The sequence below is a fragment of the Oncorhynchus tshawytscha genome, linkage group LG10 (genome assembly GCF_018296145.1).
Source record: "Oncorhynchus tshawytscha isolate Ot180627B linkage group LG10, Otsh_v2.0, whole genome shotgun sequence".
Taxonomy (NCBI): domain Eukaryota; kingdom Metazoa; phylum Chordata; class Actinopteri; order Salmoniformes; family Salmonidae; genus Oncorhynchus; species Oncorhynchus tshawytscha.
The window spans coordinates 84695717-84722359 of NC_056438.1; the positions used below are offsets into that span (position 1 = coordinate 84695717).

Here is a 26643-nt window from a genome sequence, read left to right on the forward strand (position 1 = left end):
ATATTTTATATTTGAGATTCTTCAAAGTACCCACATTTTGCCTTGATAACAGCTTTGCACACTGTTGACAAACTCTCAACCAGCTTCACCTGGAATGCTTTTCCAAAAGTCTATAATGGAGTTCCCACCTATGCTGAACACTTGTTGGCTGCTTTTCCTTCACTCTGTGGTCAAATTAATCTCAAACCATCTCAAGTGGGTTGAGGTCAGGTGATTGTGGAGGCCAGGTCCTTTGATGCAGCACTACATCACTCTCCTTCTTGGTCAAATAGTCCTTACACAGTCTGGAGGTGTGTTTTGGGTCATTGTCCTGTTGAAAAACAAATGATGGTCCCACTAAGCCCAAACCAGATTGGATGGCGTATCGCTGCAGAATGCTGTGGTAACCATGCAGGTTAAGTGTGCCTTGAACTTGAAATAAATCACAGTGTCACCAGCAAAGTACCCGCACACCGTCACACCTCCTCCTCCATGCTTCAAGGTATGAACCACACATGCAGAGCTCATCCGTTCACCTACTCTGCGTCTCACAATGATGCATAATGCAACATGGCGCTGACAGAGATGGTCGCCTCGCTTCGCGTTCTAAGGAAACTCTGCTGTATTTTGATCTGTATTAATTTTAACACTGTTACCACAGGAAATCTTAAGTCTTAATACATACAGCCGGGAAGAACTATTGGATATAAGAGCAACGTGAACTTACCAACATTACGACCAGGAATACGACTTTCCCGAAGCGGATCCTCTGTTTGGACCACCACCCAGGACAATGGATCAGACCCCAGTAGGCGACCTAAAACAATGGCGCCGCAGAAGGGGGCGATGGAGGGGTCTTCTGGTCAGGCTCCGTAGACAGGCACATTGCACAGGAAACGCCCATGCTCAGGTCTGTTCAACGCTGGTACGACCAACTTGATTCCACGCATCAAGATTGTATCGATCACGTGGACTGGGATATGTTCTGGATAGCGTCGAACAACAACATTGATGTATACGCTGATTCGGTGAGCAAGTGGCAGATTTTAACAAGGCTAATCTGATAACAAGACTCCCTAAATTTTATCAGCATATTGATTGCGCAACCAGGGGTGGAAAGACCCTGGATCATTGTTACTCTAACTTCCACGACGCATATAAGGCCCTGCCCCGCCCCCCTTTCGGAAAAGCTGACCACGACTCCATTTTGTTGATCCCTGCCTACAGACAGAAACTAAAACAAGAAGCTCCCACGCTGAGGTCTGTCCAACGCTGGTCCGACCAAGCTGACTCCACACTCCAAGACTGCTTCCATCACGTGGACTGGGAGATGTTTCGTATTGCGTCAGACAACAACATTGACGAATACGCTGATTCGGTGTGCGAGTTCATTAGAACGTGCGTTGAAGATGTCGTTCCCATAGCAACGATTAAAACATTCCCTAACCAGAAACCTTGGATTGATGGCAGCATTCGTGTGAAACTGAAGGCACGAACCACTGCTTTTAATCAGGGCAAGGTGTCTGGTAACATGACTGAATACAAACAGTGCAGCTATTCCCTCCGCAAGGCTATCAAACAAGCTAAGCGCCAGTACAGACACAAAGTAGAATCTCAATTCAACGGCTCAGACACAAGAGGCATGTGGCAGGGTCTACAGTCAATCACGGACTACAGGAAGAAATCCAGCCCAGTCACGGACCAGGATGTCTTGCTCCCAGGCAGACTAAATAACTTTTTTGCCCGCTTTGAGGACAATACAGTGCCACTGACACGGCCTGCAACGAAAACATGCGGTCTCTCCTTCACTGCAACCGAGGTGAGTAAGACATTTAAACGTGTTAACCCTCGCAAGGCTGCAGGCCCAGACGGCATCCCCAGCCGCGCCCTCAGAGCATGCGCAGACCAGCTGGCCGGTGTGTTTACGGACATATTCAATCAATCCCTATACCAGTCTGCTGTTCCCACATGCTTCAAGAGGGCCACCATTGTTCCGGTTCCCAAGAAAGCTAAAGGTATCTGAGCTAAACGACTACCGCCCCGTAGCACTCACATCCGTCATCATGAAGTGCTTTGAGAGACTAGTCAAGGACCATATCACCTCCACCCTACCTGACACCCTAGACCCACTCCAATTTGCTTACCGCCCAAATAGGTCCACAGACGATGCAATCTCAACCACACTGCACACTGCCCTAACCCATCTGGACAAGAGGAATACCTATGTGAGAATGCTGTTCATCGACTACAGCTCGGCATTCAACACCATAGTACCCTCCAAGCTCGTCATCAAGCTCGAGACCCTGGGTCTCGACCCCGCCCTGTGCAACTGGGTACTGGACTTCCTGACGGGCCGCCCCCAGGTGGTGAGGGTAGGCAACAACATCTCCTACCCGCTGATCCTCAACACTGGGGCCCCACAAGGGTGCGTTCTGAGCCCTCTCCTGTACTCCCTGTTCACCCACGACTGCGTGGCCACGCACGCCTCCAACTCAATCATCAAGTTTGCGGACGACACAACAGTGGTAGGCTTGATTACCAACAACGACGAGACGGCCTACAGGGAGGAGGTGAGGGCCCTCGGAGTGTGGTGTCAGGAAAATAACCTTACACTCAACGTCAACAAAACTAAGGAGATGATTGTGGACTTCAGGAAACAGCAGAGGGAACACCCCCCAATCCACATCGATGGAACAGTAGTGGAGAGGGTAGCAAGTTTTAAGTTCCTCGGCATACACATCACAGACAAACTGAATTGGTCCACTCACACAGACAGCATCGTGAAGAAGGCGCAGCAGCGCCTCTTCAACCTCAGGAGGCTGAAGAAATTCGGCTTGTCACCAAAAGCACTCACAAACTTCTACAGATGCACAATCGAGAGCATCCTGGTGGGCTGTATCACCGCCTGGTATGGCAACTGCACCGCCCTCAACCGTAAGGCTCTCCAGAGGGTAGTGAGGTCTGCACAACGCATCACCGGGGGCAAACTACCTGCCCTCCAGGACACCTACAGCACACGATGTCACAGGAAGGCCAAAAGGATCATCAAGGACAACAACCACCCGAGCCACTGCCTGTTCACCCTGCTATCATCCAGAAGGCGAGGTCAGTAAAGGTGCATCAAAGCTGGGACCGAGAGATTGAAAAACAGCTTCTATCTCAAGGCCATCAGACTGTGAAACAGCCATCACTAACAATGAGTGGCTGCTGCCAACATACTGACTCAAAATCTCTAGACACTTTAACAATAAAAAATTGGATGTAATAAATGTATCACTAGTCACTTTAAACAATGACACTTTATATAATGTTTACATACCCTCCTCATATCAATTGTACAGTTGAAGTCAGAGGTTTATATACACACCTCAGCAAAATACATTAACCTCAGTTTTTCACAATTCCTGACATTATAATCCTAGTAAAAAATCCCTGTATTAGGTCAGTTAGGATCACCACTTTATTTAAGAATGTGAAATGTCAGAATAATAGTAGAGAGAATGATTTATTTCAGATTTTATTTCTTTCATCGCAATCCCAGTGGGTCAGAAGTTTACATACACTCAATTCGTATTTGGTAGCATTGCCTTTAAATTGTTTAACTTGGGTCAAACTTTTCAGATAGCCTTCCACAAGCTTCCCACAATAAGTTGGGTGAATTTTGGCCCATTCCTCCTGACAGAGCTGGTGTAACTGAGTCAGGTTTGTAGGCCTCCTTGCTCGCACACATTTTTTCAGTTCTGCCCACAACTTTTCAATAGGATTGAGGTCAGGGCTTTGTGATGGCCACACCAATACCTTGACTTTGTTGTCCTTAAGCCATTTTGCCACAACTTTGGAAGTATGCTTGGGGTCATTGACCATTTGGAAGACCCATTTGCGACCAAGCTTGAACTTTTTGACGGATGTCTTGAGATGTTGCTTCAATATATCCACATCATTTTCCTTCCTCATGGTGCCATCTATTTTGTGAAGTCTACCAGTCCCTCGTGCAGCAAAGCACCCCCACAACATGATACTGCCACCCCCGTGCTTCATGGTTGGGATGGTGTTCTTTGGCTTGCAAGCCCTCCCTTTTTCCTCCAAACATAACAATGGACATTACGGCCAAACAGTTCTATTTTTGTTTCATCAGACCAGAGGACATTTCTCCAAAAAGTACGATCTTTGTCCCCATGTGTAGTTGCAATCTGTAGTCTGGCTTTTTTTGTGGCGGTTTGGAGCAGTGGCTTCTTTCTTGATGAGCGGCCTTTCAGGTTATGTTGACATAGGACTCGTTTTATTGTGGATATAGATACTTTTGTACCTGTTTCCTCCAGCATCTTCACAAGGTCCTTTGCTGTTGTTCTGGGATTGATTTGGGCTTCTCACACCAAAGTATGTTCATCTCTAGGAGACAGAACGAGTCTCCTTCCTGAGCGGTATGACGGATGCGTGGTCCCATAGTGTTTATACTTGCGCACAATTGTTTGTACAGATGAACGTGGTACCTTCAGGCGTTTGGAAATTGCTCCCAAGGATGAACCAGACTGTGGAGGCCTACAATTTTTGTCTGAGGTCTTGGCTGATTTCTTTTGATTTTCCCATGATGTCAAGCAAAAAGGCACTGAGTTTGAAGGTAGGCCTTGAAATACATCCACAGGTACACCTCCAACTGACTCAAATGATGTCAATTAGCCTATCAGAAGCTTTTAAAGCCATGACATAATTTTCTGGAATTTTCCAAGCTGTTTAAAGGCACAGTCAACATAGTGTATGTAAACTTCTGACCCACTAGAATTGTGACACAGTGAATTATAAGTGAAATAATCTGTCTGTAAACAATTGTAGGAAAAATTACTTGTGTCATGCACAAAGTAGATGTCCTAAAAGACTTGCCAAAACTATAGTTTGTTAAAAAGAAATGTGTGTAGTGGTTGAAAAACAAGTTTTAATGACTTCAAATGTATATACTGTACTCTATACCATCTACTGCATCTTGCCTGTGCCGCACGGCCATCGCTCGTCCATTGATTTATATGTACATATTCTTATTAATTCCTTTACACTTGTGTGTATAAGGTAGTTGTTGTGAAATTGTTAGATATTACTGCACGGTCGGAACTAGAAGCACAAGCATTTTGCTACACTCATATTAACATCTACTAACCATTTGTATGTGACCAATAAAATTTGATTTGACAAAGACATGGCCGCTGGAACAAAAATCACAAATTTGGACTCATCAGACCAACGGACAGATTTCCACCGGTATAATGTCCATTGCTTATGTTTCTTGGCCCAAGCAACTCTCTTCTTCTTATTGTTGTCCTTTAGTAGTGTTTGCTTTGCAGCAATTTGACCATGAAGGCCTGATTCACGCAGTCTCCTCTGAACAGTTGATGTTGAGATGTCTGTTACTTGACCTCTGAAGTATTTATTTGGGCTGCAGTTTCTGAGGCTGGTATCTCTAATAAACTTATCCCGGGGACTAGGGTCAGTCTGCTACATCTGGTGTAATTCTCCTGTCTTATCTGGTGTCCTGTGTGAATTTAAGTGTGCTCCTTCCAATTCTCTCTGTCCCCCTGCCGGAGGATCTGAGCCCTAGGACCATGCCTCAGGACTACCTGGCCTGATGACTCCTGACTGTCCCTAGTCCACCTGGACTTGTTGCTGCTCCAGTTTTAACTGTTTTGCCTGTGGAACCCTGACCAGTTCGTTCACCAGACGTGCTACCTTGTCACGCACCTGCTGTCTCAACCTCTGATTGACCCTAGTGGTTATCTATGAACGTTTGAACATCTTGAACAAGCTGGCCTTAATGGCCATGTACTATTGCCACCCGGCACAGCCAGGAGAGGACTGGCCACCCCTCAGACCCTGGTTCCTCTCTATGTTTCTTCCTAGGTTCCTGATTTCCTAGGGACTCTTTCCTAGCCACCGTGCTTCTACACCTGCATTGCTTGCTGTTTGGGGTTTTAGTCTGGGTTTCTGTACAGCACTTTGCGACATCGGCTGATGTAAAAAGGGATTTATAAATACATTTGATTGAAATTTGAAAAGAACGAGTATCCCCATTGAAGTCAATGATGGCACAATGGGTGGAATGGAGGCCATGGGGAGTGTACCCATAGGAGCAAAGCTGGATGGCAATTCCTTAAAAGTAACCCCATCAGTAAATTCATTAAGTTAACCCATCAATGTGTGCTGTGATTTATTGATTCAACTCAACTGACATTACAAAAAATGCATTATTTTGCACGAGCAACGGTTTTGAGGGTTATTTTATTTTCACGACAGTCCTCATCCACACGGTTATATGGTAATTGTGCCAGCCCTACATTCCAGTCGTTATTTATTAAACTACCCAGCTCCCATGCTGTGTGAATGTAGATATCAGCCAGTCAGCAGTATTTCTCAGTAACGTCCTCTACAGTCCCCTACAGAGAACTACTCTAAAAGTATTAGAAGAGATCAGTGAGAAGAGAAGCAGCTGTTGTGCAGAACAGACACGCCCTACCGAGATGCAGGCAGGCAGTGACGGTCAGCCCACAGAAAGCCGGGGTGACGGTCAGCCCACAGAAAAGCCGGGGTGACGGTCAGCCAACAGAAAGCTAGGGTGACGGTCAGCCCAGAGAAAAGCCGGGGAGACGGTCAGCCCAGAGAAAAGCCGGGGTGACGGTCAGCCCAGAGAAAAGCCGGGGTGACGGTCAGCCCAGAGAAAAGCCGGGGTGACGGTCAGCCCAGAGAAAAGCCGGGTGACGGTCAGCCCAGAGAAAAGCCGGGTGAGGGTCAGCCCAGAGAAAAGCCGGGGTGACGGTCAGCCCAGAGAAAAGCCGGGGTGACGGTCAGCCCAGAGAAAAGCCGGGGTGACGGTCAGCCCAGAGAAAAGCCGGGGTGGCGGTCAGCCCAGAGAAAAGCTAGGGTGAAGGTCAGCCCACAGAAAGCTAGGGTGACGGTCAGCCCACAGAAAGCTAGGGTGACGGTCAGCCCACAGAAAGCTAGGGTGACGGTCAGCCCACAGAAAGCTAGGGTGACGGTCAGCCCACAGAAAGCTAGGGTGACGATCAGCCCACAGAAAGCTAGGATGACGGTCAGCCCACAGAAAAGCCGGGGTGACGGTCAGCCCACAGAAAGCTAGGGTGACGGTCAGCCCACAGAAAGCTAGGGTGACGGTCAGCCCACAGAAAGCTAGGGTGCAACAAACCAAACAGCCATTTGGAAGTACCAGGCCGACCAGCCATGTAGATTAGAGTGTGTTAGGATGCATCATGTCATACTCACGTCACTGGGGGATATAGTGCCATGTCCTGTGGAATCTGGACCTGTACCATGAAGCTTCTAATGGAGGACAAATTAAAGGAATGAAACTGTAAAATGTTGCTTCAAATAGAAAAAGCTTCAACAACTCTTGCTGTGGCCAAAAGCAGAAACCTCCTAAAACATCTCTTCCTGTATTGGAGTAGCTCTAAGAAGCACCATATTTCTCTTCATGGAGGGGGAAAAACACTGTAAAAACTGCTCTCAGAATGGTTACATGATTATTGTGGCTAGTCAGGTTGATATAATAGTTCATTTAAAGTGTTTACTTGCTTTGCAAGAAGAAACATTTCCCTGATAATCCTGTTTACATGGACACATTTGAAATGAGGCTACCTGATGGGACTTTGATAAATGTAGAACATCAGTAATAAAAATTAAGGCTCTACCACAGTGACCATGTCATTCTGAGTTCAGACACAAAGTTCGTATGTGAAAACAATTTATAAACTGCATACTTTCAGTTTTTGCAAAATAATTTCACTCGTGCACAAGAAGGAAGCTTGCGCTACCCAGTGCAGGCACAAGATCAAATACACCACAGGAACGACGGATTAAGCTGTTTACATGTCCTAATCATTCTAAAGATTGTTCAGAAAAACCAGGTGTTTTAATCAGCGGATGCTTACTTTGATGATGACCTTACGCCTATTAAGATACACAGAGTAAGGTGTTTACATGACTAATGCCATACTCTGCCTTCTGCCAAAATCAATCAAATGTCATTAAAAGGGGCAATCTGCAATTGCTACACCCAGTTTTAGACATAAATTAATTATATTTACCCATTGATCCTTGAATAATATATCTTGTAGATGCCTCGTGAGCTTGTTTTATTCCTTTGTTTGAAACCATAATCATTCTAAACAAACACTGTATACTTTGAAAACATGGTTAAAACTTTCAATCAAATCAAAGTTTATTTGGCACGTGCCCCGAATACAACAGGTGTAGAACTTACAGTGAAATGCTTACTTACAGGCTCTAACCAACAGTGCAAAAAAGGTATTAGGTGAACAATATGTAAGTAAAGAAATAAAACAACAGTAAAAAGACAGTGAAAAATAACAGTAGCAAGTTAATACAGGTAACGAGTGGAGGACAGAGGAGCCTCTTAAAGAGGAAGTTACAGGTCTGTGAGAGCCAGAAATCCTGCTTGTTTGTAGGTGACCAAATACTTATTTTCCACCATAATTTGCAAATAAATTCATAAAAAATCCTACAATGTGATTTTCTGGATTTTTTTTCTAATTTTGTCTGTCATAGTTGAAGTGTACCTATGATGAAAATTACAGGCCTCTCTCATCTTTTTAAGTGGGAGAACTTGCACAATTGGTGGCTGACTAAATACTTTTTTGCCCCACTGTATGTAGATGTAGACATGGTTAAAGCGACTATGCATATATGATAAACAGAGAGTAGCAGCAGCGTAAAAGAGGGGTTGGGGGGGAACACAATGCAAATAGTCCGGGTAGCCATTTGATTACCCGTTCAGGAGTCTTATGGCTTGGGGGTAAAAACTGTTGAGAAGTCTTTTTGTCCTAGACTTGGCACTCTTGTACCGCTTGCCATGTGGTAGTAGAGAAAAACAGGATAAGACTGGGGTGGCTGGGGTCATTGACAATTTTTAGGGCCTTCCTCTGACACCGCCTGGTGTAGATGTCCTGGATGGCAGGCAGCTTACCCCTGTGGCCGTACAAATTACCCTATGTAGTGCCTTACGGTCGGAGGCCGAGCAATTGCCTTTATATTGGGCAGAAAGACCAGTTCCCTACCTCCTCCCGCTGCCACCCGCCTCCTCCAGTTTTGGGGTAATGCTGTAATCAATTGGTTGTACTCTTGGATTGAGCAGACCTTGCCGTACAATTCTGATAACTCCATGAAGGACATAACTCTACCATTACAATTTACAATATAATTTATGAACAATATGCCCTTTTCAAACATCTTTCCCATAAATACAGGTATTTTATCAACCAGCACATTTGAGTTCAGCCATAATATTCGTTGTAATATTTGTTCTATCTTTTCAGGGGGATGAAATTGAAATTGTAGCCAGCTCTACTTTGAAAAAAGTATCATTTTCAATTCATTCAACATGAGACATGGCAATCTGCAAAAAGGCCATTTTTAAACAATGGATGAGCTTTTCTTAGTAATCTACTTGAGAACCATTTAGGGTTCAAATAAAACTCTTGAATGAGTGAAGCTTTTAGAGAGGTTTAGTGCTTTTATATTTAATAATCTCAACCCACCCAATTCATATTCATTATATAGATAGACATGTTTTATTTTGTCTGGTTTAGCGTCCCAGATAAAGTGAAATATTTTTTTCTCATGAAAAATGAACCATCAGGATTATGCAGCGCCATAAGTAAGTGAGTAAACTGAGATATGACTAAGGAGTTAATCAGGGCAATTTTTCCATAAATAGTCAGGTATTTACCTCTCCAAGGTTGCAGGATCTTGTCTATTTTTACAAGTTTTCTATTGAAATTCATTGTGGAGAGCTTATTTGTATCTTTTGTGATATGAATACAGCGTATGTCTACTTCACCATCAGCCCAATTTATTGTTAAGCTGCAAGGTAATGTAAAAGTTGTATTTTATTTAAGGATCCAATACATAATATTAGGTTTTAGTCCAGAGTGTACAGAAACGTTATCTAGATCTTTAATGAGACATTGCAGGGATCTAGCTTGTGGACTTAACGTAAAACTTGAGTCATCGGCATACATGGACACCTTTGTTTTTAAGCCTTGGATTTCTAATCCTGTTGTTATTGGAATAGATATGGTGAAAGTCGACACCCTTGTTTAACTCCTCTTGACAATTCAAAGCTCTCTGAGAAGTAGCCGTTATTTACTATTTTACACCTGGGGTTGCTATACATTATTTTTAGCCATTTTATAAGAGAGTTACCGAAATTGAAAAAATCCAGGCATTTATAAATAAAATCCAGTCTTACTTGATAAAAATGTATTTTCAAAATCCGCTATAAATACCATTCCTGGCTTCTTATATGTTTCATGATGTTCTATTATTTCTAGTAGTTGTCGTATATTATCTCCAATGTATCGCCCATGTAAAAAACCTGTCTGATCAGGATGAACAATACCTGGTAAAACCCTTTTAATTCTGAGTGCTATGCATTTTGCTAGTATTTTTGCATCACAACAGTGAAGTGTAAGGGGCCTCCAGTTTTTTAGATAGACTGAGTCTTTATATTTGCCATCTGGGTCTTGTTTAATAATAGAGGAATCAGACCTTCCTGCCGAGTACCTGACAGACTACCATTTCTATAGGAGTAGTTAAAACAATCTAACAATGGAGCTTTTAGTATATAAAAAAATACTTGATATACCTCTACCGGTATGCCATCAAGCCCTGGGGGTTTTCCAGACTGAAAGGATTTAATAGCCTCAAAAGGTTCTTCCTCTGTAATTTGGCCTTCACACTGATCTTTCTGTACATTTGTTAATTTTCCATTTTTTATATTATTTGGAAAGAATTCCTTACCGTAATCTTCATTCAGTGGGAAAGTATGAGACAGAAAAGAGAACATCTACCTAAAATATTTAGCTTCCTCTTTTAAAAATATAATTTGGAGAATCATAGATGACGGTCTTCAGTAACGAGTTTCTGCAAATTACTTTTTGTTAGTGTTCCTGTATTGGAGATTCAGGAAGAATTGTGTGCATTTTTCTCCATATTCCATCCAGTTTGATTTAATTTTGTAATAGATTACATTAGAGTGCTCTTGAATAGGTTCCTCAACTTCTTTTTGTTTTTCCTCCAACTTATTTGTATCTCTGTAGTATCGTTTTTATTGCTATCTACCTGTACTATTAGTTCATGGATTTCCCTTGTTAGTCTTGTCTCTTTAGCCAGAAACTGCTTTTTTATTATTGATGAATATTGAATTGAATGACCTCTGAAGGAACATTTAAAGGTATCCCAAACAATAAGGGGATTTGCTGAACCTATATTATACTGGAAAAATTCTGTTATAAATGATTTTGTCTTATATTTAACTAAGTTGTCCTCCAGTAAACTTTGATTACATTTCCAATATCCCCGTCCACGTGGAAAATCTATAAGAGTCATTTGAATGCCAACGTTCATTAGAACGTGCGTTGAATATGTCGTTCCCATAGCAACGATTAAAACATTCCCTAACCAGAAACCGTGGATTGATGGCAGCATTCGTGTGAAACTGAAGGCGCGAACCACTGCTTTTAATCAGGGCAAGATGTCTGGTAACATGACTGAATACAAACAGTGCAGCTATTCCCTCCGCAAGGCTATCAAACAAGCTAAGCGCCAGTACAGAGACAAAGTAGAATCTCAATTCAACGGCTCAGACACAAGAGGCATGTGGCAGGGTCTACAGTCAATCACGGACTACAGGAAGAAACCCAGCCCAGTCACGGACCAGGATGTCTTGCTCCCAGGCAGACTAAATAACTTTTTTGCCCGCTTTGAGGACAATACAGTGCCACTGACACGGCCTGCAACGAAAACATGCGGTCTCTCCTTCACTGCAGCCGAAGTGAGTAAGACATTTAAACGTGTTAACCCTCGCAAGGCTGCAGGCCCAGACGGCATCCCCAGCCGCGCCCTCAGAGCATGCGCAGACCAGCTGGCCGGTGTGTTTACAGACATATTCAATCAATCCCTATACCAGTCTGCTGTTCCCACATGCTTCAAGAGGGCCACCATTGTTCCTGTTCCCAAGAAAGCTAAGGTAACTGAGCTAAACGACTACCGCCCGTAGCACTCACATCCGTCATCATGAAGTGCCTTGAGAGACTAGTCAAGGACCATATCACCTCCACCCTACCTGACACCCTAGACCCACTCCAATTTGCTTACCGCCCAAATAGGTCCACAGACGATGCAATCTCAACCACACTGCACACTGCTCTAACCCATCTGGACAAGAGGAATACCTATGTGAGAATGCTGTTCATCGACTACAGCTCGGCATTCAACACCATAGTACCCTCCAAGCTCGTCATCAAGCTCGAGACCCTGGGTCTCGACCCCGCCCTGTGCAACTGGGTACTGGACTTCCTGACGGGCCGCCCCCAGGTGGTGAGGGTAGGCAACAACATCTCCTCCCCGCTGATCCTCAACACTGGGGCCCCACAAGGGTGCGTTCTGAGCCCTCTCCTGTACTCCCTGTTCACCCACGACTGCGTGGCCACGCACACCTCCAACTCAATCATCAAGTTTGCGGACGACACAACAGTGGTAGGCTTGATTACCAACAACGACGAGACGGCCTACAGGGAGGAGGTGAGGGCCCTCGGAGTGTGGTGTCAGGAAAATAACCTCACACTCAACGTCAACAAAACTAAGGAGATGATTGTGGACTTCAGGAAACAGCAGAGGGAACATCCCCCCATCCACATCGATGGAACAGTAGTGGAGAGGGTAGCAAGTTTTAAGTTCCTCGGCATACACATCACAGACAAACTGAATTGGTCCACTCACACAGACAGCATCGTGAGGAAGGCGCAGCAGCGCCTCTTCAACCTCAGGAGGCTGAAGAAATTCGGCTTGTCACCAAAAGCACTCACAAACTTCTACAGATGCACAATCGAGAGCATCCTGGCGGGCTGTATCACAGCCTGGTATGGCAACTGCACCGCCCTCAACCGTAAGGCTCTCCAGAGGGTAGTGAGGTCTGCACAACGCATCACCGGGGGCAAACTACCTGCCCTCCAGGACACCTACTCCCCCCGATGCTACAGGAAGGCCATAAAGATCATCAAGGACATCAACTACCCGAGCCACTGCCTGTTCACCCCGCTGTCATCCAGAAGGCGAGGTCAGTACAGGTGCATCAAAGCTGGGACCGAGAGACTGAAAAACAGCTTCTATCTCAAGGCCATCAGACTGTTAAACAGCCACCACTAACATTGAGTGGCTACTGCCAACACACTGTCAATGACACTGACTCTACTCCAGCCACTTTAATAATGGGAATTGATGGGAAATGACGTAAATATATCACTAGCCACTTTAAACAATGCTACCTTATATAATGTTACTTACCCTACATTATTCATCTCATATGCATACATAGATACTGTACATCATCGACTGCATCCTTATGTAATACATGTATCACTAGCCACTTTAACTATGCCACTTGGTTTACATACTCATCTCATATGTATATACTGTACTCGATACCATCTACTGTATCTTGCCTATGCTGCTCTGTACCATCACTCATTCATATATCCTTATGTACATATTCTTTATCCCCTTACACTGTGTATAAGACAGTAGTTTTTTGGAATTGTTAGTTAGATTACTTGTTCGTTATTACTGCATTGTCGGAACTAGAAGCACAAGCATTTCGCTACACTCGCATTAACATCTGCTAACCATGTGTATGTGACAAATAAAATTTGATTTGATTTGATTTAGATGATGATCCGATCGCATTCCGTCTCCTATTAAAACGTTTTTTTAACCTTTGATGCAAGAGAGAAAGAGACATGTAAGTCTCCTCCATGTATATCTCACTAGGTCGCGGTTTTTTAGTCTCAAAATATCCACTATTTTTAATGTGTCCATAATATTTGTAATTTCCTTAAGGGCACGGTGATGATAGTTTGGAGAGTGATTATCTTTACGGTCCACTGAGGTACTTAACACTGTGTTAAAGTCTCCTACCACAATGATAAGAGGAGGATAGCAGGATTTCTTATAAGCTTCCGGGTTAGAGTCCTGCACCTTGAAAGCGGCAGCTCTACCCTTTAGCTCAGTGCAAATGTTGCCTGTAATCCATGGCTTCTGGTATGTACGTATAGTCACTGTGGGGACGACGTCCTCGATGCACTTATTGATAAAGCCAGTGACTCGTGGTGTATTCCTCAATGTCATCGGAAGAATCCCGGAACATGTTCCAGTCTGGGATAGCAAAACAGTACTGTAGTTGAGCATCTGCTTCATCTGACCACTTTTTTATAGACTGAGTCACTGGTGCATCCTGCTTTAATTTTTGCTTGTAAGCAGGAATCAGGAGGATAGAATTGTGGTCGGATTTACCAAATGGAGGACGAGGGAGAGCTTTGTACGTGTCTCTGTGTGTGGAGTACAGGTGATCTAAAATTATTTCCCTCTGGTTGCACATTTAACATGTTGATGGAAATGACGTAGAACTGATGTAAGTTTCCCTGCATTAAAGTCTCCGGCCACTAGGAGCGTCGTCTCTGGGTGAGTGGTTCCTGTTTGCTTATTTCCATACACAGCTGACTGAGTGTGGTCTTAGTGCCAGCATCTGTCTGTGGTGGTAAATAAACAGCCACAAAAAGTATAGCTGAAAACTCTCTAGGCAAGTAGTGTGGTCTGCAATTTATCACAAGATACTCTACCTCAGGCGAGCAAATTCTTCTTCTTCCTTAGATTTCGTGCACCAGCTGTTGTTTACAAATATGCACTTGTGGTAGACAGCCTTCACCATGCTGTATCGACCAGAACTAACCTCGTGGTAGGCAGCCTTCACCATGCTGTAATCAACCAGAACTAATCTCGTGGTAGGCAGCCTTCACCATGCTGTAATCAACCAGAACTAATCTCGTGGTAGACAGCCTTCACCATGCTGTAATCAACCAGAACTAATCTCGTGGTAGACAGCCTTCACCATGCTGTAATCAACCAGAACTAATCTCGTGGTAGACAGCCTTCACCATGCTGTAATCAACCAGAACTAATCTCGTGGTAGGCAGCCTTCATCATGCTGTAATCAACCAGAACTAATCTCGTGGTAGGCAGCCTTCACCATGCTGTAATCAACCAGAACTAATCTCGTGATAGGCAGCCTTCATCATGCTGTAATCAACCAGAACTAATCTCGTGGTAGGCAGCCTTCATCATGCTGTAATCAACCAGAACTAATCTCGTGGTAGGCAGCCTTCACCATGCTGTAATCAACCAGAACTAATCTCGTGATAGGCAGCCTTCATCATGCTGTAATCAACCAGAACTAATCTCGTGGTAGGCAGCCTTCATCATGCTGTAATCAACCAGAACTAATCTCGTGGTAGGCAGCCTTCATCATGCTGTAATCAACCAGAACTAACCTCGTGGTAGGCAGCCTTCATCATGCTGTAATCAACCAGAACTAACCTCGTGGTAGGCAGCCTTCATCATGCTGTAATCAACCAGAACTAATCTCGTGGTAGGCAGCCTTCATCATGCTGTAATCAACCAGAACTAATCTCGTGGTAGGCAGCCTTCATCATGCTGTAATCAACCAGAACTAACCTCGTGGTAGGCAGCCTTCACCATGCTGTAATCAACCAGAACTAATCTCGTGGTAGGCAGCCTTCACCATGCTGTATCGACCAGAACTAACCGAGGCAGGCGTTAAATTACAAGCGTTTTCAAGTGTGGTGCTCAGTAGCTCAGTTGGTAGAGCATGGCGCTTGCAACACCAGGATAGTGGGTTCGATTCTCTGGACCAGCCACACATAAAAAGTGTATGCAAGCATGACTAAGTCACTTTGGATAAAAGGGTGTGGTAAAAGACATAGCTCGGAGATTTAAAGATGCTCCTACGAAGGTTCTAACAATTAACTTAGCCTTTCAGATGCTTTTAGGAAACCGGGCCCTGGACAGTGTGTCACAATTAATGCTAGAGAAGGTTACAAAGAAGGTTGGAGTCCTTGTTCCCGAGCTGTAATGTTTACTCAGACAGATTTTTCTGTCAGTATTTGTCCTCTCTATCTAGATAACCAGTGAATACAGACTGAAAACATCTAGATACAGTGGTTGCTCCACTAAAGGTTTTGAGATTATGCTGCGGTACTTAGAGGTCATTGGTGGTTTAGTACGGTACCCTGCGTCACCACTTCATTGCTCCAGACCATTGCAAGAGGGAGTTAGACAACTGATTATGCTTTTGGGTCCTAATGTGTCTCTGACAATGAATGTGTGACCCAAACCTAAATTGAAACTGATAATTGTGCACAAATTCAGTATTACTTACTAAAACTGTTGTTAAACTAAGGTTTTATTATTTTATTTCGTTATGATTATTTTGATTTACTGTAGTACTGTAGTCCACTCCCGACCGGTCACGTTGTACAGCACCTGAGTGGCGCAGCGGTCTAAGAGACTGCATGGCAGTGCAAGCTGTGTTGCTACAGATGCTGGTTCAATACCTGTGCTGGCCTAAACTTTTATACGCTCATTTTACATTATGTAATATAAAATCTGCAAAATATTGTTATATTGTAAACAAAGCAATTATTAATTTAGAATTATATAAAAGCCTGTTGGATATTCTCACAGATATACAGTGCCTTGCGAAAGTATTCGGCCCCCTTGAACTTTGCGACCTTTTGCCACATTTCAGGCTTCAAACATAAAGATATAAAACTGTATTTTTTTGTGAAGAATCAACAACAAGTGGGACACAATCATGAAGTGGAATGACATTTATTGGATATTTCAAACTTTTTTAATAAATCAAAAACTGAAAAATTGGGCGTGCAAAATTATTCAGCCCCTTTACTTTCAGTGCAGCAAACTCTCTCCAGAAGTTCAGTGAGGATCTCTGAATGATCCAATGTTGACCTAAATGACTAATGATGATAAATACAATCCACCTGTGTGTAATCAAGTCTCCGTATAAATGCACCTGCACTGTGATAGTCTCAGAGGTCCGTTAAAAGCGCAGAGAGCATCATGAAGAACAAGGAACACACCAGGCAGGTCCGAGATACTGTTGTGAAGAAGTTTAAAGCTGGATTTGGATACAAAAAGATTTCCCAAGCTTTAAACATCCCAAGGAGCACTGTGCAAGCGATAATATTGAAATGGAAGGAGTATCAGACCACTGCAAATCTACCAAGACCTGGCCGTCCCTCTAAACTTTCAGCTCATACAAGGAGAAGACTGATCAGAGATGCAGCCAAGAGGCCCATGATCACTCTGGATGAACTGCAGAGATCTACAGCTGAGGTGGGAGACTGTCCATAGGACAACAATCAGTCGTATATTGCACAAATCTGGCCTTTATGGAAGAGTGGCAAGAAGAAAGCCATTTCTTAAAGATATCCATAAAAAGTGTTGTTTAAAGTTAGCCACAAGCCACCTGGGAGACACACCAAACATGTGGAAGAAGGTGCTCTGGTCAGATGAAACCAAAATGGAACTTTTTGGCAACAATGCAAAATGTTATGTTTGGCGTAAAAGCAACACAGCTCATCACCCTGAACACACCATCCCCACTGTCAAACATGGTGGTGGCAGCATCATGGTTTGGGCCAGCTTTTCTTCAGCAGGGACAGGGAAGATGGTTAAAATTGATGGGAAGATGGATGGAGCCAAATACAGGACCATTCTGGAAGAAAACCTGATGGAGTCTGCAAAAGACCTGAGACTGGGACGGAGATTTGTCTTCCAACAAGACAATGATCCAAAACATAAAGCAAAATCTACAATGCAATGGTTCAAAAATAAACATATCCAGGTGTTAGAATGGCCAAGTCAAAGTCCAGACCTGAATCCAATCGAGAATCTGTGGAAAGAACTGAAAACTGCTGTTCACAAATGCTCTCCATCCAACCTCACTGAGCTCGAGCTGTTTTGCAAGGAGGAATGGGAAAAAATGTCAGTCTCTTGATGTGCAAAACTGATAGAGACATACCCCAAGCGACTTACAGCTGTAATCGCAGCAAAAGGTGGCGCTACAAAGTATTAACTTTGATTTGTTAAAAAAGTTTGAAATATCCAATAAATGTCGTTCCACTTCATGATTGTGTCGCACTTGTTGTTGATTCTTCACAAAAAATACAGTTTTATATCTTTATGTTTGAAGCCTGAAATGTGGCAAAAGGTCGCAAAGTTCAAGGGGGCCGAATACTTTCGCAAGGCACTGTATTATTAACCTTGTTATTAGCAGGACAATATATATTGGTCATATTGGTCATGGCTCCAGAGTGACGCACAATGGGATTGCCTTGCAGTTCTCCAGCTGTATCCTCTGAAAGCGTGCAAGGTTCAAGGCCTGAGGGCAGGGGGCACAGGATGGGCCACAGAGCCAAGCACAGAAGACCGACCTAGCCCATGAGGAAGGGAGGAGGAGGAAGGGGGAGGGTGGGTGGACTCCCACCCCGCCCCACTTGGTAGCACCTAGCAACACTTTAAGGGTCATTGCACTAATAATGGCACTGACTAGGGAAATATTCCCACTGTTCTGTTCTTAGTGCCAGTCCACATGTTCAAACTAAAACAATGTAACTAATAATGGCTTCTTTATGCTTTCGTTAATAAAATAATGATAAAAAATACTCTTTCAAAATGCAGATGTTTATTTAGTTATGGATCAATAACGAATTACTATGGGAATAAATGTCACAAATACAGAAATATCCTCCAATCCTCTATACCTAATTATTGGCGGAGAGTCACGTCATAACTATTTTAGCAATGTTTTGCGCTGCTCTGAGATAAGCATGGGGACTGGTCATGATAAATCAATGAGATTTTTTATTTTGACTGAATCTCCTTTTGGGTATTGGTTAGACAACAATTATACAATTAGGGTGTAGAAATGTTATGCCCTTAGTGTGACCTTTATTTATCTAGGCAAGTCAGTTAAGAACAAATTCTTATTTAGAAGGACAGCCTACTCCTTCCTCCCTGTCGGGGAATTGAACCCCGGGCTCCCGCATGACAAGGGATTCTTTAGCTAAATAGCCCAGTACTGTACTCCTGACCATCATGTTGTACAGCGCCATATTTTCCGTTCCATCCTAACGGAAACCCAGAGGGTTTTTCATTTTTCTTGGAATAGAAACAACATAACATTAATCAAATTAATCACAAACTATAAAAACAACTGGAAAGGTAGATAGAAATTATTTTTGACATTGTGGTTACAATAAAAGAATGTAAATAAGATGTTGTCTGGAGCAATGAAGTTATATATGATCAAGTTGATGGCAGTCATATAGCCAGCACCTACATAAAGCTGAGTGACTCACTCATTCATGGCTTTGGATCAAAATAAATAAGTACCAACATTCTGATAGTCTTTAATAAATACATTTTTTGGTTACCCTGACCTGGACACCATATACAGTATTATAATAGCCCATTATGGACTATTAGCAGGACAATATACCTTTACCCACACCTCTCTGTATTTTGATACTTTGTGGATGGGGCCTCCTCAGTGGTGCAGCTGTTTAAGACACTATTGGTAGGCCTACAGTATATCGGAAAATATGACACGACTCTCCGCCAATAATTTTTATTTTTATTTATTTTTTATTTTACCTTTATTTAACCAGGTAGGCAAGTTGAGAACAAGTTCTCATTTAGATATAATTACATATAGAGGATTGGAGGATTCTAAATTAAAACCTGCACGGGTATCAAACCTGTATCTGTAGGTTCGATACCTGCGTGGGTGTGGAAGTTCAAAGGGTTTTGAGTGGTTAAATACCTGGGAGCTGAGATGGGGCTGATATACATGTGGTTTTAGTTCAGAGGGTTGAGGAGTTAAATACCTGGGAGCTGAGATGGGGCTGATATACATGTGGTTTTAGTTCAGAGGGTTAAATACCTGGGAGCTGAGATGGGGCTGATATACATGTGGTTTTAGTTCAGAGGGTTGAGGGGTTAAATACCTGGGAGCTGAGATGGGGCTGATATACATGTGGTTTTAGTTCAGAGGGTTGGAGGGTTATATCTGGGAGCTGAGATGGGGCTGATATACATGTGGTTTTAGTTCAGAGGGTTGAAGGGTTATATACCTGGGAGCTGAGCTGGGTCTTGATCCAGTTGAAGTAGTAGTTGAGGTCACTTCCCTCCATCAGGTCACGACCCCAGGCTGCTAGCTTAGCGATGATCCTGGCCGCCTGGGAGAGAGGAGACTGCAAGTCAGACCCTAAAGCCAAGCCTGAGCCTGATCAATATTAAAGTGGAGCTGACAGTTTTAGCAACATGAAATATTAAAAAACATTTAATATACCTCCAGGAAGAAAATGTGAACTTAAAAATAAAAAAAATTCTGACAAACAAGCACTTAGATATGATCATTTTCACGTTTTCATAAATTCATAGAATGTTTGGGAATGACGTAGAGTAAGGCATTTGTGAAAATTCTATAGCGATATAGAGTGGGAAAGCGGCTGTGCATTTGGACAACTAATAGACAGTTCAGTAAATAAAACCATCTGTCTTGTCCAGGACCAGAGTCTACGCAGACCGGTACGCCATAGCCAATCAGAGCTACAGTAGGCCTATATGCAAATAAGCCATTTGCCACACAGGCCTCAAATCATTCACTTTGAAAGGACTAGTTTTTTTATTTTATTACAGGCAATAGCAACAGCGTGACTTTAAATCATTAGAACACATTCACCAAAAGCAACAAAATACTCCTGAATTGATTGCTGCAAATAAAAATATAAACTCAGCAAAAAAAGAAACGTCCTCTCACTGTCAACTGCATTTATTTACAGCAAACTTAACATGTAGAAATATTTGTATGAACATAAGATTCAACAACTGAGACATAACCTGAACAAGTTCCACAGACATGTGACTAACAGAAATTGAATAATGTGTCCCTGAACAAAAGGGGGGGGGTCAACATCAGAGGTAACAATCAGTATCTGGTGTGGCCACCAGCTGCATTAAGTACTGCAGTGCATCTCCTCCTCATGGACTACACCAGATTTGCCCGTTCTTGCTGTGAGATGTTACCCCACTCTTCCACCAAGGCACCTGCAAGTTCCCGGACATTTCTGGGGAGAATGGCCCTAGCCCTCAACCTCCGATCCAACAGGTCACAGACATGCTCAATGGGATTGAGATCCAGGCTATTCGGAGGCCATGGCAGAACACTGACATTCCTGTCCTGCATGAAATCACACACACAGAATCAGCAGTGTGGCTTGTGGCATTGTCATGCTGGAGGGTCATGTCAGGATGAGCCTGCAGGAAGGGTACCACATGAGGGAGGAGGATGTATTCCCTGTAACGCACAGCGTTGAGATTGCCTGCAATGACAACAAGCTCAGTCCAATGATGCTGTGACACACCGCCCCAGACCATGACGGACCCTCCACCTCGATCCAGCTCCAGAGTACAGGCCTCGGTGTAACGCTCATTCCTTCGACGAGAACACCCCGGGTGAGACAAAGCTGTGACTCGTCAGTGAAGAGCACTTTTTGCCAGTCCTGTCTGGTCCAGCGATGGTGGGTTTGTGCCCATAGGCGACATTGTTGCTGGGGGTGTCTGGAGAGGATCTGCCCTACAACAGGCCTACAAGCCCTCGGTCCAGCCTCTCTCAGCCTATTGCGGACAGTCTGATCACTGATGGATGGATTGTGCATTCCTGGTGTAACTCAGGCAGTTGCTGCCATCGTGTACCTGTCCAGCAGGTGGGATGTTCGGATGTACCGATCCTGTGCAGGTGTTGTTACACATGGTCTGCCACTGCGAGGATGACCAGGATGACCGTCATGTCTCCCTGTAGCGCTGTCTTAGGCGTCTCACAGTACGAACATTGCAATTGATTGCCTTGGCCACATCTGCAGTCCTCATGCCTTCTTGCAGCATGCCTAAAGGCACGTTCACGCAGATGAGCAGGGACCCTGGGCATCTTCCTTTTGGTGTTTTTCCAGAGTCAGTAGAAAGGTCTCTATAGTGTTCTAAGTTTTCATAACTGTGACCTTAATTGCCTACCGTCTGTAAGCTGTTAGTGTCTTAACGACCGTTCCACAGGTGCATGTTCATTAATTGTTTATGGTTCATTGAACAAGCATGGGAAACTGTGTTTAAACCCATTACAATGAAGATTTGTGAAGTTATTTGGATTTTACGAATTGTCTTTGAAAGACAGGGTCCTGAAAAAGGGACGTTTCATTTTTTTGTGGGCAGAAATGCCTTCTGGAACATGTGCCTTAATATCAGAATTGTATGCCATCTGTAAATACGAATAAAACATTTTAATTACGAGCCTAGTTGGCTTAGCCTAGGAAAAAGTGAGGAACCTTCTCACTAGCCATGATTGGCTGAGATAATGGATGGGCTGGACATGCTGAGACGAGTTTCGGATCGGTCTGCCATGTAGTACGCTTTAGTCTTCAACATGAGCTGCTCAGTATGTGTACAAAATCCTTGCTACTGCAGCTTTTTTGACATATATAACATTAGCCATGGAGATCTGCAAACGTTTTGCTACTGTTCTCAACAACATTGATGCACTGAATTTAGCAGACCCTATACTTTCTGCACACAGTCAGAATGAACCGGAGATCAGTGGGGAAAAGTTGTGATGGACTACTTTCTGCACACAGTCAGAATGAACCGGAGATCAGTGGGGAAAAGTTGTGATGGACTACTTTCTGCACACAGTCAGCGTGAACCGGAGCGACTTGACACAACGAGCCAAACAAGACAAACAAAACAGAAAAGACACAGGACGTCTTAGTTAAAGGGGTTCCAGTCTGGCGTGAAGAGTTCATCCATGTATATGAGTAAAAGTCTTATTACATTAACAGATATTATTTGTTTCTGATTTTGTCAAAGTCGTTTTCATTGTAAATTCAAGCCTACTGTTCGCTAGCTAGCGAACGTGATGCATGTATGATCTGTGTAGTAGTATTATTGGTATCTCAGAAATCCATTTGCATTGCTAGTTAAAGTCTAAAGTTAGCAAGCTAGCTAACGTTGAACCTAGTTGGTTAGCTTTAGCTCCCTGCAGATTCATACTATAGCATTTCATGCATGGTGACTCAAATCAAATCAAATCAAATCAAATTTATTTGTCACATACACATGGTTAGCAGATGTTAATGCGAGTGTAGCGAAATGCTTGTGCTTCTAGTTCCGACAATGCAGTAATAACGAGCAAGTAATCTAACTAACAATTCCCAAAAAAAACTGTCTTATACACAGTGTAAGGGGATAAAGAATATGTACATAAGGATATATGAATGAGTGATGGTACAGAGCAGCATAGGCAAGATACAGTAGATGATATCGAGTACAGTATATACATATGAGATAAGTATGTAAACCAAGTGGCATAGTTAAAGTGGCTAGTGATACATGTATTACATAAGGATGCAGTCGATGATATAGAGTACAGTATCAACGTATGCATATGAGATGAACAATGTAGGGTAAGTAACATTATATAAGGTAGCATTGTTTAAAGTGGCTAGTGATATATTTACATAATTTCCCATCAATTCCCATGATTAAAGTGGCTGGAGTAGAGTCAGTGTCATTGACAGTGTGTTGGCAGTAGCCACTCAATGTTAGTGGTGGCTGTTTAACAGTCTGATGGCCTTGAGATAGAAGCTGTTTTTCAGTCTCTCGGTCCCAGCTTTGATGCACCTGTACTGACCTCGCCTTCTGGATGACAGCGGGGTGAACAGGCAGTGGCTCGGGTGGTTGATGTCCTTGATGATCTTTATGGCCTTCCTGTAGCATCGGGTGGTGTAGGTGTCCTGGAGGGCAGGTAGTTTGCCCCCGGTGATGCGTTGTGCAGACCTCACTACCCTCTGGAGAGCCTTACGGTTGAGGGCGGTGCAGTTGCCATACCAGGCGGTGATACAGCCCGCCAGGATGCTCTCGATTGTGCATCTGTAGAAGTTTGTGAGTGCTTTTGGTGACAAGCCGAATTTCTTCAGCCTCCTGAGGTTGAAGAGGCGCTGCTGCGCCTTCCTCACGATGCTGTCTGTGTGAGTGGACCAATTCAGTTTGTCTGTGATGTGTATGCCGAGGAACTTAAAACTTGCTACCCTCTCCACTACTGTTCCATCGATGTGGATGGGGGGTGTTCCCTCTGCTGTTTCCTGAAGTCCACAATCATCTCCTTAGTTTTGTTGACGTTGAGTGTGAGGTTATTTTCCTGACACCACACTCCGAGGGCCCTCACCTCCTCCCTGTAGGCCGTCTCGTCGTTGTTGGTAATCAAGCCTACCACTGTTGTGTCGTCCGCAAACTTGATGATTGAGTTGGAGGCGTGCATGGCCACGCAGTCGTGGGTGAACAGGGAGTACAGGAGGGGGCTCAGAACGCACCCTTGTGGGGCCCCAGTGTTGAGGATCAGCGGGGAGGAGATGTTGTTGCCTACCCTCACCACCTGGGGGCGGCCCGTCAGGAAGTCCAGTACCCAGTTGCACAGGGCGGGGTCGAGACCCAGGGTCTCGAGCTTGATGACGAGCTTGGAGGGTACTATGGTGTTGAATGCCGAGCTGTAGTCGATGAACAGCATTCTCACATAGGTATTCCTCTTGTCCAGATGGGTTAGGGCAGTGTGCAGTGTAGTTGAGATTGCATCGTCTGTGGACCTATTTGGGCGGTAAGCAAATTGGAGTGGGTCAAGGGTGTCAGGTAGGGTGGAGGTGATATGGTCCTTGACTAGTCTCTCAAAGCACTTCATGATGACGGATGTGAGTGCTACGGGGCGGTAGTCGTTTAGCTCAGTTACCTTAGCTTTCTTGGGAACAGGAACAATGGTGGCCCTCTTGAAGCATGTGGGAACAGCAGACTGGTATAGGGATTGGTTGAATATGTCCGTAAACACACCGGCCAGCTGGTCTGCGCATGCTCTGAGGGCGCGGCTGGGGATGCCGTCTGGGCCTGCAGCCTTGCGAGGGTTAACACGTTTAAATGTCTTACTCACTTCGGCTGCAGTGAAGGAGAGACCGCATGATTCCGTTGCAGGCCGTGTCAGTGGCACTGTATTGTCCTCAAAGCGGGCAAAAAAGTTATTTAGTCTGCCTGGGAGCAAGACATCCTGGTCCGAGACTGGGCTGGGTTTCTTCCTGTAGTCCGTGATTGACTGTAGACCCTGCCACATACCTCTTGTGTCTGAGCCGTTGAATTGAGATTCTACTTTGTCTCTGTACTGGCGCTTAGCTTGTTTGATAGCCTTGCGGAGGGAATAGCTGCACTGTTTGTATTCAGTCATGTTACCAGACACCTTGCCCTGATTAAAAGCAGTGGTTCGTGCCTTCAGTTTCACACGAATGCTGCCATCAATCCACGGTTTCTGGTTAGGGAATGTTTTAATCGTTGCTATGGGAACGACATCTTCAACGCACGTTCTAATGAACTCGCACACCGTATCAGCGTATTCGTCAATGTTGTTGTCTGACGCAATACGAAACATCTCCCAGTCCACGTGATGGAAGCAGTCTTGGAGTGTGGAGTCAGCTTGGTCGGACCAGCGTTGGACAGACCTCAGCGTGGGAGCTTCTTGTTTTAGTTTCTGTCTGTAGGCAGGGATCAACAAAATGGAGTCGTGGTCAGCTTTTCCGAAAGGGGGCGGGGCAGGGCCTTATATGCGTCGCGGAAGTTAGAGTAACAATGATCCAGGGTCTTTCCACCCCTGGTTGCGCAATCAATATGCTGATAAAATTTAGGGAGTCTTGTTTTCAGATTAGCCTTGTTAAAATCCCCAGCTACAATGAATGCAGCCTCCGGATAAATCGTTTCCAGTTTGCAGAGAGTTAAATAAAGTTCGTTCAGAGCCATCGATGTGTCTGCTTGGGGGATATATACGGCTGTGATTATAATCGAAGAGAATTCTCTTGGTAGATAATGCGGTCTACATTTGATTGTGAGGAATTCTAAATCAGGTGAACAGAAGGATTTGAGTTCCTGTATGTTTCCTTCATCACACCATGTCACGTTGGCCATAAGGCATACGCCCCCGCCCGTCTTCTTACCAGAGAGATGTTTGTTTCTGTCGGCGCGATGCGTGGAGAAACCCGCTGGCTGCACCGCTTCGGATTGCGTCTCTCCAGTGAGCCATGTTTCCGTGAAGCAGAGAACGTTACAGTCTCTGATGTCCCTCTGGAATGCTACCCTTGCTCGGATTTCATCAACCTTGTTGTCAAGAGACTGGACATTGGCAAGAAGAATGCTGGGGAGTGGTGCACGATGTGCCCGTCTCCGGAGTCTGACCAGAAGACCGCTTCGTTTCCCTCTTTTTCTGAGTCGTTTTTTTTTTTTGGTCGCTGCATGTGATCCACTCGGTTACACTGGTTGTAAGGCAGAACTCAGGATCCGCATCGCGAAAAACATATTCTTGGTCGTACTGATGGTAAGTTGACGCTGATCTTATATTCAGTAGTTCTTGTCGGCTGTATGTAAAGAAACCTAAGATGACCTGGGGTACTAGTGTAAGAAATAACACGTAAAAAAACAAAAAACTGCATAGTTTCCTAGGAACGCGAAGCGAGGCGGCCATCTCTGTCGGCGCCGGAAGTAATCAACCTGGCTGGCAACCTTGGACTGGCTGTGAGAATCCGTTTGTTTTGCTTGTGTATGGGTTGGGATAATGGTTCCCTGTTTAGCTAGCTA

General features: G+C 44.2%; 1 protein-coding gene across 2 annotated transcripts in view; it reads right to left on the minus strand.

Annotated features, from left to right (window-relative positions):
- Window positions 1-26643, minus strand: part of atp6v1h (ATPase H+ transporting V1 subunit H) — a 99289-nt gene that overhangs the window by 48338 nt on the left and 24308 nt on the right. The window contains exons 6-7 of one of the 2 annotated variants that reach the window (XM_042329286.1): window positions 20067-20171; window positions 7243-7299 (exon numbers count right to left, since the gene is read on the minus strand). In XM_042329286.1, coding sequence (XP_042185220.1) covers window positions 7243-7299; window positions 20067-20171 — 162 coding nt within the window. The remainder of the gene's footprint in view (window positions 1-7242; window positions 7300-20066; window positions 20172-26643) is intronic. The other variant, XM_042329287.1, reaches the window with a different exon arrangement.